We start from the raw sequence: 13,826 nt of genomic DNA on the forward strand, positions 1-13,826 counted from the left end.
TGGATGGTACCAAACATGTATTTAGTTTTTAGTTCTTAATGTAAATTATTTAAAGTTACCTTTCTGACCCTTTGGACCAGGCAGCCCAATGTTACCATCATCACCAAAGTCTCCAGGGGTACCTCTGACTCCTGGAGGGCCAGGAAACCCCAAACCAGGCAATCCCATTGGTCCTTTTGCTCCGGGGAGTCCTGGAACTCCAGGAAATCCTTTATCACCTGGTACTGGTACTCCAGAATCACCCTGAAAGAAAACAGCTGTTGACAAGAAATAGCATGGCCTAACTCCTTTCCTCTCTTTGATTATCAAAAGCCACAGTAGAAAATTATCTGCAGGAAACACTGTTCTAGTCAAGAAACGACATTATTAGTTTAAATAATGAAAAACAACAGGAACAGAAGGTAGACTTATTTTTCCTAATCCCATGATATTGATCCAGTATATGCATTAGATATATCCAGAAGCAACAAAATAAGCAATAGTACTTAGAAAAGAAATTTCTTCAATGATACTATTATTTTTAATCTAGGCTAACAGAAAATGATAAAAATGATTAATCTGCTATGAATTTGGAGTAAGATTCATTAAGAGAGAGTCCTTTCTTAAGACAAAATGTTAACCTGCGTAGAAAAAAATCCTGAGAAAGTAAAACGTACCTCAGCTCCTTTTTCCCCAGGCAATCCTAAATCCCCATCTCTGCCATCGTTACCTTTTTGGCCTGGAAATCCTGGAACCCCAGTAGGACCTCTTTCACCTTTTATTCCTTAAAATAAATTTGAAAAGGAAGTACAGTATATACAGTGTGTTTTCCATTTTATTATCTGCTTAGGTAAATACTGGGTAACCATTCATTCTATCCAGCTCTGTGTGATACTTTTAACTTCTTGAATTCAGATTTCCCGAGTGTGGTAATTTGGGCTTAGGAAGGCAGCAGGTAGTTGGATACCACATGAAACAAATTTGTTTCTTTAAAAGATGTGTTTACAGGCATCACTAGAACATGCTTCTGTGTGTATTATGTACAGACCGAAAACACTGTACTATTTGAAATCAGTTTTATCCTTGATTTCAGTCAATTCAGGATATAGTAATGCTATACAATGCAGAATAATTGTACCAATGTTTCTGAAAGGTCTTCATTCCTTTTTTCTTACTTTTTGCCCTAGATTTCTCTTTTACTGACATTTATGAAAATGCAATTTTTGAATAAAAGACAATAAAACCATTCTAACCCAAGAATTAATTTTGCTACATCAAGATATTCTTTAGAAGTAAACAGCAAATGTTTTGCCCTGCTCCAATGTCTGTAAATAGAGAGAGACCATCCTTAGCTAAACTAACCTCAAACAATAAGATGGATGTCGTCTTTTCTGAGTAATTACTGTAGCATTTGTGACTAAGCTTTATCATCAGATTACAGTAATTTGTTTTTCTGTCTTTTCTGGTATTGCAGATCATACCGTAACTGGGGAGAGTTTTTGATCTGTTTAATTACAATAATTTTGGTTGTGCTAGCATATTGCTTGTTTTCATGTTTTTCCTGAGAATTTCTGGCTGCTTAAATGGAAATAACAGTAGGAATACTGACACGTGATTCTTCAGGAGGTGACTTTAAATAACAATATTTCTTCTTACTTTCACAATAATTGTATTCTGCTTGGTTTTTGCTATATAGGCCTCTGCAAGACCTTGATTAGAAATCACAAGACATTGAAAAAGCATGAGTAGTAACAAGTTTTTAAATTAATAACAACCTGTTTTTTGGCTCAAATATAAAGTAAAATGTGTGAAAAATTTGTGCTGACTTTGTGTTGAGTAAGAAGAAAATGAAAGAGTTTTTTATCAAGAAAGCAGTGTGGATAAACACAACCTCTAGGCCTCTATAACTTGCCAAATTAATGACTTGAAGATTAGATGAATGTGTTTGTCTTGGTCTACTGCCTAAGTATTGTATAGGAAATAAAAAGGCTAACGATAAAATATGTATTTACCTTTTATTGAAACTCTTCCTTGGTCACCCTTCTCTCCTTTTTCACCATGTTGTCCTCCAGGACCAGGTGTCCCCTTACCAATGACGATCCAGATCCCAAAAAAGAAAAGAAAAAAAGAAAAAAGAAGGAAAGTTGTAAGTTAATCTCCAGAAAAGAAGTAATAAAGGAATTGAAGGGAAATCAGATACGTCTCTTGTTCTTGCATTGTTTCTGCCCCTAAAAAGGCCAATTAATGTAACATACCGATAAAAAACAAACTGTTGTATCTTTTTTGATATCAATAAAGAGGTACGTGAATGATGCTTGGCCTTTTCATTCAGCCTGACTGCCAAATGCATGGAGATACACCTATGAAGGTAAGTACTGACAGCCCATGTTTCATTCAGCTGTGAACATAAATGTGAGAATATTAAAATGCAAACAGTTCACAGACTCTTCCTGTTGCAGACTTTGTCCCATGATTCATTGAGTCTACAGAGGAAGGGAATCTCTCTAGAATGTTGTGACTGCTGGATAAGGTTACCTTCCCAGAACTGAATACAGTAAGTGATTTTCTTTTTTTTCTTTTCTTTTTTTTTTTTTTTTTTTTTTTTTTTAATTAAGTGAAAGCCCAGAAAGTTGTCAGTGTAACATTTTATCTGCATCTAGTTTAATACCTGCTATCTTTTAACACTCTATGACTTGATAGGTTAAGAGGTGGGAAAAAAAAATGCTTTTCTGTATTTTTACTCTAATTTGTGCTCTCAGTTCTCCAATCTGGTTTGCACATCATCTTGGTGTGTGAATCTGACCTTGAAACAATATGTGTAAATTAAAATTTGGTAACATGAAAAACTGATGTTATATCCTGACGCCAAATAATTCTAGTACACAAAAGCTTTGTCACTAAAAAATTCGTTCAGTTTCCTTTCATGAAGAACTTGAAATTGTTATCTTGCAAGGAACCTATTCAAACAAACTAGAAGTCTTTATTTTGAGGATTATTATAATTTCTCTTTCTAAGGACTGGACAAAATGAAAGGCAAAATGTTAATTCCACTTTAGCTGAATTGCTAAGAAGCATGTCACAAAGAGACAAGGTTTGCCTACAGTGGCTGATCCAAGTGGGAAACAAACTTCAGCTAAGCATTGACTGAAAATAGGAGATTGGAAAGTAATACAGAACAATGAAGGGATAAACACAACAAAAAAATAGCACTGCCTTTCATACTTCATGGGAGTGAAAGACTATATTTTTTTCAGGCCACTGCATGAAATAAATTAAGCACAGCAAGTTAAGCATTTCAATTAATTTCTAAAAAAAGAAAAGGAACAAAGAAAATGACTTGAAATGCTTGAATAAAAGCACACATATGTTGACATAAAATACATCTTAGCCTGATGACATCGTGCAATTTTGTCTTGATAAAATTTTGCTGGAAACACTTTCATTTGAAATAACAGAAAATCATCTTCAGTCAACTGATGCATCCGTATTAAAAAACAAACAAACAAACAAAAACAACTAAAAGTAAAAACAACTCAAAATAATAACACATGAACACACACCATCTTTATTAAGCCTCCTGATGACACTGTCTACACAGAATTGAGTTCTGTCCCTCAGTATGTAACTCCTCCCACTGCTGCAAGGTAAATCAGATAAAAACTAATAAAATGTATCCTCCTCCAAGACTGAAAATAGCAAAAGTAAATAAAACTTTTACATTGCTTTCCAGGCCAGTTCCTTCACCACTCCTCTAAAATGCCTCCTGTTTGAGTGTTCAGTTAATGTTATTTACTTAGTGAAGCTCATGAAAACTACTCACAGGGAGCCCTGGTGATCCCACTGTACCAGAAAAGCCTGAATCGCCCTTTTCTCCATGTCTTCCAGGGTAACCCATTTGTCCTTTCTTCCCTTGAGTACCTGGAGGTCCTTGTATACCACGGGGACCAGGAGGACCAGCACTACATGAGCAGAGGCCTTGATTTCCTATAAATGTATCAAAATTACATTGAAACAGTTGCATAATACATTTTAAAAATACTGTCCTTTTTCTTTCATGTATGTGTAGTGCACAGACCATTTTATATCTCATTACGCCCTTCAGAAGAGTGAAGCTTACCAATATATTTTTGCAGTAAAGAATAATTGCCTCTAGTGTTGTGACTCTAACTTAGAAGCTGCAACAGCCATCTAACTATACATTTTGATGATTCTGATTATCCAACTTGCCATAAACTTCTGTTTGCAAATTTAGGACTGAAGTGATAATTTGGCAAAGGCCTCATAATCAAATTATTGCTGTCCAGGTCCACCTACCTTTTTCTCCTTTTTCACCTTTTCTACCCGGAAGGCCTATCTGACCTTTTGCTCCAGGTTCTCCAGGAATCCCTCTCTCAGTACAAATTACACCTTTGAAAAAAAAACCAAAGTTTAGGTCATGTGTTCTCTCCCTTATGTCATTATCCTTGAAAATCTAGAGATTTTACAAAATACTTCACAAGTTATTGCTTACAGATCAGACTACACAAGTAAGTCTGACTAGAGTTGATGTCGCAAGTGTTCTTTTCCTTGCTACAATTTTTTTCTTATTCCACTGTAAAATTTTACAACTTGTTTTTTTACTAAAGGATTGTAATTTGGGTTTCCCCCCCAGTCTATTGTGTTTTTAACTTCAGCTGATACATCTTTAGGAACTTTACTTACATGTTATTTTGTGGATTTAAGTCACCCAGGAAGCTAAAAATCTTGACATCTTCCAGACTGACAATTAATGGGAAACACATTTCCTACATCACATGTAAAATTTGATATTTCTATCAAAAGGCAGCTCTCAGATTTTTGTAGGACCAACAAAAGCAATAAATCTATGGATGATATTCTCACAACGTAAATTGCTGTTGAACATACTAGGTAGTCCAGGTAAGCCTTGTCTTCCTGGCTGTCCTGGTAGTCCAGGTGGTCCAGGAAATCCAGGTCTTCCTGGAATTGCTTCACCTGTTCCAGGTGAACCAGGATCACCTTGAAAGCCTTGAGGTCCTGGTGCCCCACTTATTCCTGGCAGGCCAGGCAGACCTGTAAAGTAATGATACAGACAATTCAGAACTGTTGTGCTGTACAATAAATAAGGCTTAAATCTAAGTATTCATGTTTTCTTTCCCAGGAAAAAAAAGTGGCTTCTGCTTTGTACCTTCAAATGCCTTTTTTCCTTCTCCTCATTATCTCCTGTCCAGACATCACAGTTTATTCAGTTGGTCCTTATATTAGATCAAAGTTGTCTATATCACTCTCCTTTACAACTTTCTGAAGTTGGGATGAGGATTTTTGAGCACATCTTTACAGATGCAGTACACCATGGATATACAGTACATGGCAGCATTTTCTGCTTTGCCTTCTGTTCATTTTCTAGCAATTCCTAATGCTCTATTTGGAACATTCTGGTTCTTTTTTGAGTGTGATTAAGTATTGGGATAATATATATATTTTTTTTACCGTGTGTAGACCCAAAAATCCGTATTGTTTTGGTGACTTGTGTGAAATAAGAACAAAGAGTTTTCTTTTAGTTTTCTCTTACTGGTATAGAGTTCTTATTTTATACCCAAAATCTCTTACTTGTTCCATCATCTCCTGGTCTTCCTAGCAGACCCACAGGTCCAGAAGGTCCAACTGACCCCATGTCACCCACAGGACCTGGAAATCCAGGATCTCCTGGTGGGCCTACGAGAATTATGAAGATATGTGAAATAAACATCACATGCAATTGACAGTTTAAATAAAACTGCAACTGAAATTACAATTCAAGAACAACAAAGAAGTAAGACAGCAATCTCTCCTTCTTTATCTGTATGAAACAATTTTAAATGTGTGACAAATTTTAAAGTGGGAGGATTTGGTTACTTTTCTATGGATTCCTGCCCATTTCACAGACACACTGCTTTAAAACTTTGTCCCTCAGTAGTAGTCTCTTTGCTAATATTTTAGAACACCTAGAAAAGTGCTTGTCCCAAATAAATACATGTAGCATTTAAAATAAACATGCATCTGGTGTGTATCTGATAGTGCTCGCAAGCATGTCATTTCAGGAAATTTCCTACTGGAAATTACCCAAATTTTAAAAAGTTTATTTTCAAAATTGCTATAATATATGTTTTTGTAATTAATTTGTGATAAAGAATACTTAAATCAGATATAAAGGGCTTAATGAAATGGAATGAATAATGAATATAACAAAAAACAAAATGTTGGCATTCTGTTTTCAAACAATTCTGATAAATGACATTTTCTCTGAAGAATATAAGAATACTTCAGTATCTACTCACACATCATGCACATAATTAACATTAAAAGTTACTTGAGATACTAGAATTAAGCATGGGCTTAAATCCTTTGCTGCATGAGCTTGAAAAGCATAGAAGCCAACGGAAGACAATTTCAGTTGATTTTTGTTGAAGCTCCTATCTACTGGGGAGGTTCTGCTGAACCATGATTGTGTTGTGATTTATTTTGCTGCTCATAATCAGCATTTACTGCACTAGGAATACAATTTATGGGAAGTTCTTTGTTAAAATGTTCCTACCATACAGGTTCTCTTTGAGATGCCAAAACAAATCACTTCCAGGCAGCATGCTTGGCTGCTCCCCACTGTCTCCTGCTGTGTAGGAAGTAAAAACTTCCACACATTATTGCCAATTAGATAATAAAGATGTGAAAAAGAGAGAAGATTTAAAATCACAGCCTTAGGTTTTGGTAGGAAGGCAATAAGATTGAGAGGTATTCTATTGAGAGTACTAATTCTAGGCAAGTAGGGAAAAGATAGGCTAGGAAGTTGGAGGAGGAAGGAAAAGATAATACATATGTTCCTTCCTTCAAGGAACCAGGTTACCAGCTGGTGTTAACTGATAATACACACCAGACACAGATGCAGATCTTAGGCAGGCAAATTGGAAACGTGTATTTTAAAACATTACCATTACAGTTTGTATTAATGAGTGATAATACACTGCTAAGGTGGAAATAAAATATGTTGATCAATCTTTTTTGCAGCCAACTGTAGTTTGTCTGTGCCTTTTTATACAAATAATGCAAACTTGATGCTTCTAGGAATCATAGGACCTAGTACATTTACAGGTTATGTAGTGTGCACAGCAGCTTCAGTACTTTCCAAAAACTTTGGTTCTTCTGGATGTGCTGTACAACCACGGAACACATGCTCTTGTGTTGCTGATATTGCTGTCCAGAAAATCTAGATTTTTGAATAGATCATCTTGCACTGCCATATACATACAATTTAGCTTGAGAAATGTATAAAGAGTGATTTCTCTGCATCTGTCTATAATAGATTAGTAAGAAAAAAATGCATATTCAGGAAGTAGAGGGGGAAATTAAGGCTTATGAAACTCTGAAATATTCCTTTTTTTTATATATGTTTGCAATATTGCATAAAACAGTGACACAAAATGAGAATAGCCTGGAAATGCAGTGTGTAGTGACTTCAATAGATTTCAGTGATGAAATCCTGATGGAATTAGCTTTCCCCAAACTCAGGAACCAGGATTTCACCCCTGCTATGCACTAAGAGGCTTAATTGAAGTCTAAAATATGTGTGTTGTGGCAATTCTGAACACAGGATTTCTGAACTACAGTGTGAAGCCTGATTTTCTTGTTTGTCTCCATTACCCAGCATGGGCTTATTTTTCAGAGCTCTTTCCTAAATAATCCATGGCCCAATAACTAGGGACAGTCTAGCAGGTCTATCTGTGGCTGTATGCATAAAGATCTTTCAAGTAACATTTAATTTGAAACAAGTATATTTAACGTGTTTAAAGATCAGTGAGGCACAAACAAAACTAGAAGATAATGTTCAGGATTTGTCCCTAGAGATTACTTTCTGACACCTTAGCAAAATAGGTCTTCATAAACTTTATACAGTAGAAATAGTAGTTAATACTAGCTTTAACCTTTCACAGGAAGCAGTGGAGTTCCAATAGCTCCAGGAGGACCTGGGGGCCCTTTTTCTCCAGGATCCCCCTGTAAGAATCCAACAGCAAATTTAACTGGTAGCCATAAGCATGCAGTGCCCTAGCATGCAACTAAAAATTTCAAAAATGTTGAAGTACGAAAAGAATGTAACATTTTCATATTATCTGGGCAACAAAGTATAAAATAATTATCTTTCAGAATACCAGTGACTTAATATAACTATCACATTTATCTATTTGGCCTTTTAGAACTTGCAACTTCTTACATCTGACTCAACTTTACGGTATATGAGAGAAATCAAATACAGTATAATCATCACCACGTTTGAGATGCTTTAACAACCAAGATGCAAATATTAAAATTTAAAATTCTATATTAGAATTTAGAAATTGCTTTTATGATGACAGATAAGCACTGAGAGGTTTCAATTTGACAGATATTACTAATGATAAAAGATGCTCAAAGTTTTAATAAGAAATTTAAAACATCTGCATCAGGGAAACATAAATGTCTACTAACTGCAAGGAAAATCACTTCTGCTTGGAGGATTTCTAAATTAGCCTGGGCTCTGATATTTAGAATTGCAAGTGACGTGGACTTCAGGGAAGTCTTTTATGTGGCAAATTGCATTACACTTTTTGCTTTGGTGTAGATTAGGAATTGGCTCTTCTGTCTGCAGCAAATGGGAACTGAGAAAATAAGAATGTGAATCTGGGAACTGCTACTGTTATGTAGCATTCCTCAGGCTGGAGCTCAGGGCATTTTAGGACATTGGCAAGGAGAACTGAGACTGCAAGACTAGGTGCCCATCCTTGTCTGAGTAAAACCAAGCAGTCTGTGCCTCTCTATGTACTTCCCCTTTTTAAAATTGAGATTTCTATGATTTTTATACAGTACTGGCGGTGTCAGTTGTTGGCTTCTTAAACTTTCAGCCTTTTGTCTGAGCTTTTCCATTTGACTGTATCTTACTGAACAAGCTAACATAACTGTGTACTTTTTGGCTGTTTTAAACAGGAATGTATACTTGTCTTCCCTAATAATATAAAAAAGTCTTCTTTTGCAGCAGGAAAGGGAAATTAAAACGTAAAAATTTCCTCCTCTGAAAAGCTTGTGTAGTATTTTGAGATTTAAAAATTAATGTAATGATGATAAAAATAACAAAGATTTGTACAATGGGTGCATATTACCCATGTCTTGCACAACTCACTTAACACAGGCAAAAGAGAAGAAGAGTTGCTAAGCCAAGATAAAAAATGTCAGTTCTTGGTTGATATCCCCATTAAGCATTAAACACTATTCTGTAAGTTTCTGTAGCCAGCTTTCTATAACGTAAGTCACCAGGAACATTCTAAACTGCCTGTAAAGACCATTCATTATTTTAATAAAACTCACACAAACTAGTCCATCAACCTGACTCAAAGTTTGCAGCCTCATTTTGTGCCAATTATCATACTAGTTCATGGACCAAATTTTACAGGATCTTACAGCTACCTAAATAGCAGGTTCCTTTACCTCAGGATCTTAACCATAAATAACCCTCATAGTACTATAATTCATGGATTAGATGGCTATACTTTTAAGGTATTGTTAAGGGTATAAATAACCCTAAATTGCTGCTGAAACTAGAGTTCTATAAAAATCAGTCCATGGAATTCTCACTCTCACATGCATCAAGCAGAAATCTTTACTCTTTGCTATTTATTACCTTTGTTACGAGTGTCTTGCAGACAGTAAATCTTATAAATAATTATGTTTGTTGAAAAGGTGATGATCATCTAATAAGTGGGTAGATTTGGGGAATCATTAGAATTTATATAGGGAAGTGTGTATTTGTTAGGTTTTGTTGTTGTTGTTGTTTGTTTGTTTGTTTGATTTTTACCTTGATGCCTGGATAGCCAGGTCTCCCAGGAAAACCAGCAACGCCCATTTCTCCCTGGAAAGGATCATAAATACCATCGTTTACACATTAATATAATTAATTGAAAATAAGTCAATGAGACAGTTATGCAATACTCTTAACTTATAATAGCTTTCACAGTCGTTTGCTTTTTCCAGAGAAATTCACTGGTTTTGTACAAGAGATTACATGCTTCATAGAATCTCCTCTGTAATTTTTTTTTTTTTTTTTAATTTAAAAATCTATAGGTTATTTATATAGAGGTCAGTTGGGTTCAGTGTAGCTGAGACACTGAACGAGCTGGAACAAGTACCAGAAAACTCTGACTGTTTAATACAGTTGAAATTGGCTTGCTGCCTGCTTGAATGGTAACAGTTGAGTCACGGCCTGAACCACTGAATGAGCACCTGCACAAAGGACCTGGTCAGCCTTGGGAATACAGGTGAAGGCAGTTCACGGGTGTGACAAGAAGGGGTGGAGCCTGGCTGCACTTCTCTGAGAGCTCATTTAAGGGCTGACTGCCCTGAAGGAAGGGTCTCTGGTTGCAGTTCCCTCCCTTGTAGAGTTTTCTGTGCAAGCCCAGATCTTCAGAGTTGAGTGAGCAGTCTTTCTTTCCCTTTGTAACACCTTTTATGTCCATGGCAACCAAAGTTACCGTGCTGTGTAACTTTTCTATCGTACAATCTGCATGCCCACTGGCTTCCTTTCATACTTATGACTTTGGCTCTGAATTCAGTCAAATTTTAGAGAGTAGCAGAAACTCGGCAACACAGTTCATAGAACTTTTGTGGCAACAGGAGGAAAAGGAAGTTAAGCAATGTGAGCTATCCAGCATGAGCAAATTGCAAATCTGCACAAATCAACAGAAAATCAAACCTCACTGATGTTGCTGTAAAGTGAGCTGCTCTACTTTGCTGTCTTACCTTTATTCCTGGAAAACCTGCAGGTCCGTCAGAACCAGGGCTACCCTGATAAAAACAATGCGAGTTAAAACAGTAAAAACTTATTTAAGTTAGACCTGTATGGTATTGCTAAGCAGTTAATATTCCTTACGTATTTACTACTTGGGATCAGATCATATCTACCAATAGCTAACACTTGCAAAGTTTTTGCAAATATTTTATGAGAAGTGGGCATGAATTTTGAACTACTGCTCAAAGTAAACCAGATGAATATTCATTTATTTTTGTTGCATTACAGCAAATATAGTAATGGATATATTGCTCCATGTATGTGCTGTTATGCACGTCATGAACAAGCTGCTGTCAAAAAAGCTGCCACTGTCAGGTATGGAATAGATTAAAATTGGTACATTAGAATTGAGCTACTTCTAAGAATTTATGCAGCACTGAATATTTAAAAGGTAACCATACAGATTTACTTTCTTTCCAAGCAAGGAATGAGCTTGTGTGTAAGTCTGTGACACAGTGAATCCCAGAGCAGGACTGCAAAATATTCTGTACAGAAAGTATGATAAATTAGTTTAAAAGAAACCTTGAAATCTTGTTTGGAAATGCATAGTTAAACCACCAGATATTTTCTGAGGGTAACTGTGGTGGACTTGTGAACTTCCTTACCCGCAATCCAGGGAATCCAGGAATGCCTTTTTCACCCTTTTCTCCTTTCCCAGGTACTCCCTAGAGTATTCAAAACATTCTGTTTATTTAACCTGGTAAAATTTGCCATAAATTTTATTCTATGTGCATATTTATTACGGATCTTGTTTTGCTTATTAGGGTGAAACACTGGGACTTACTTCATCAAGCACTACTAGCAGTGCCTATGTATCTTCAGTTATTCAAGAAAGCTGTTACGATCTCTTCACCAAGTTTTTAGAAGTTTGTTATTTTTTTTAAGTTCTGGACACTGTTAAGGCCCCGTGAGGCAATTCCTTAGATCCTGCTCATGAGTAATGAACATACAGTTATCTACAGGTACAGCTAGTACTAGAACAACCATATTATCTCCATCTCTCAAAGTCTTATACAAAAGGAATTTGCTTCCTTTTCCAGTGCTAAGTATCAGTAGTCCTATCATGACGGAAAATGTCTTCCTGAAAGGGTGCTAGACTTTGAATGCAGAATTGTGATGTTTAGGCTTCCGCTCTTCTGCCTACAAAACTGAATAAATAATATAATTAATATTAACTAGCTCCTTTCCTTTGTCCCCAGTTATCTTCTATTGTTTTTTTTCCTGAGATGTGGAGTTTTCTGCCTGTGGATTTCTCCCCTTCAAATCTATCAGCAATCAAGACACCACAATCTATCCTGTGGCTGCTTCTGCTCAGCACTGAGGAACTTCTTACTGACATTCTAATGTTTAGACACATTATACTGACAGGAACCCTCTCTCCAAACAGGTGGCTCTGCCATCTCTACTTCTGAAGATACCCAGAATGTGAAACTAAAGTCTTACATACACATGCTCCATTAAGAACACATACAGATTTTCTCTATTTCTCTCCTTGAGAAAAAACAATCTGCACTTCTGTTTTCTTCACAGTCTGAGTCATTTGTGTCAACACTTCAAGTGGAAACAGCACTGACCTTTCACAACCAGGCAACATTCAATAGGTAGGTATAAAACAGGAAGGTTTTCCATAGGGTTTTGAAATATTTTTGCTTTTGTTATATTTTTGATATAGGCAGTAATCAAGTTCCAATGCACGAGTGCTGTTATTTCTTCTATCATCTTGTGCTTTGAAAGATTAGCTTAACAACAAAAGCAACACTGAAAAAAATCCCATTACTTACTTTAGGTCCATGTGGCCCTCTGTATCCTGGTATCCCAGGTAGTCCTTTTTGGCCCTACACACACAGGAAAAGTATTTACCATGCAGGACATATTTATGTGTTGTTTAACATTTCAAAGTCCTAGTCTGAATTACTGGGGATTTCCCCCTAAGTGTACAAGGCAGATGAAAATAAGAAAAATCATTAAGTGCTGATTTTTTTCTTCTGTTAACGCTGTCAAACCAGCACAATGACTGTGGATTGAGTTAGATATATCTTTTCATTTGTAGAGACTTACTAATTGGGACTTTGTTCCTACAAATATATGTGAAAGTAGTTATTTTTTGTCTGTGGCTTGAATAGTTTGAAACACGGATTCACATGTGCAAAAGCATGGATTTATACACAGTCTCAATCTGAATGGGATGCGTAGTAGAGTACATAAACATGCCACTAGTCACATTCAACAGTAATGTGGAGTTTATATACGTTCTTGTGGTTCTTTCCCCCTTCCTTGTATGGCTGTACATAGTGGCCATTTCCATAATGAAAGCCCAAGATCCAGTACTTGAAGGCTATCAGCTGACTGGGTTGATGCTGCAGGGCTGGCAGTGCTAAAATTCATGTTTTCATTTCTGTATATTTGCAATTTAGGCTTGAGAAACACAGAGACTACGCTATAGGGTTCTCCATAACGTAAGTTTTGTAACTCTTTTATCAAAAATTCTCACACTTTAAAATATACAATTCTGGCTACTAGGGGTGTGTCACTGAAAAAATACAGTGAACAGGATCTTGCATTAAAAACAGACAACAAAATCACTTATTTTGTCTATCAATAGAGCACACCCTAGAAGGATTGGAGTTCACTGTTCAAAACATTATACTGGAGACATCTTAAAAAAAAAAATGCCAAAGATCTGAAAAATAGAAAACTACTGAAAAGCCACGTAAGAAATTAAATTAATGATGAAAATTAATGAACACTAAAGCAAGAGATTTGTCTTGTTTATTTCATCCTTAGCAAAAATGATATCACTTGCCAATTCAAGCACAGTTAAATGTGAAAACAGATTAAAACCTTTTCTCCTTTGAACAGCTGAGCTCCAGGAGGTCCAACTAACAGTGGTGACCCAGGTGGCCCGGGAAGTCCAACATCACCCTGTGGAAACCAGAGGAACAACAGAAAGATGTTCTGTTCCATGCAGCATTTCAGTGAGATATGGAATGTTTTTCTGTTGCAC

The 13,826-nt window shown here is 36.2% G+C and overlaps 1 protein-coding gene across 1 annotated transcript in view; it reads right to left on the reverse strand.

Annotated features, from left to right (window-relative positions):
• Positions 1-13,826, reverse strand: part of COL4A4 (collagen type IV alpha 4 chain) — a gene marked incomplete at both ends in the record, with an annotated part of 60,619 nt that overhangs the window by 24,767 nt on the left and 22,026 nt on the right. The window contains 13 exons of the mRNA XM_079539992.1: positions 60-243; positions 657-763; positions 1,992-2,064; positions 3,800-3,963; positions 4,294-4,386; positions 4,885-5,049; positions 5,587-5,691; positions 7,932-8,001; positions 9,833-9,886; positions 10,774-10,818; positions 11,428-11,487; positions 12,604-12,657; positions 13,664-13,744. Of these exons, the coding sequence (XP_079396118.1) occupies positions 60-243; positions 657-763; positions 1,992-2,064; positions 3,800-3,963; positions 4,294-4,386; positions 4,885-5,049; positions 5,587-5,691; positions 7,932-8,001; positions 9,833-9,886; positions 10,774-10,818; positions 11,428-11,487; positions 12,604-12,657; positions 13,664-13,744 (1,255 nt within the window). The remainder of the gene's footprint in view (positions 1-59; positions 244-656; positions 764-1,991; positions 2,065-3,799; positions 3,964-4,293; positions 4,387-4,884; positions 5,050-5,586; positions 5,692-7,931; positions 8,002-9,832; positions 9,887-10,773; positions 10,819-11,427; positions 11,488-12,603; positions 12,658-13,663; positions 13,745-13,826) is intronic.

This window comes from Tetrao urogallus (genome assembly GCF_951394365.1).
Source record: "Tetrao urogallus genome assembly, chromosome: 9".
Classification (NCBI taxonomy): domain Eukaryota; kingdom Metazoa; phylum Chordata; class Aves; order Galliformes; family Phasianidae; genus Tetrao; species Tetrao urogallus.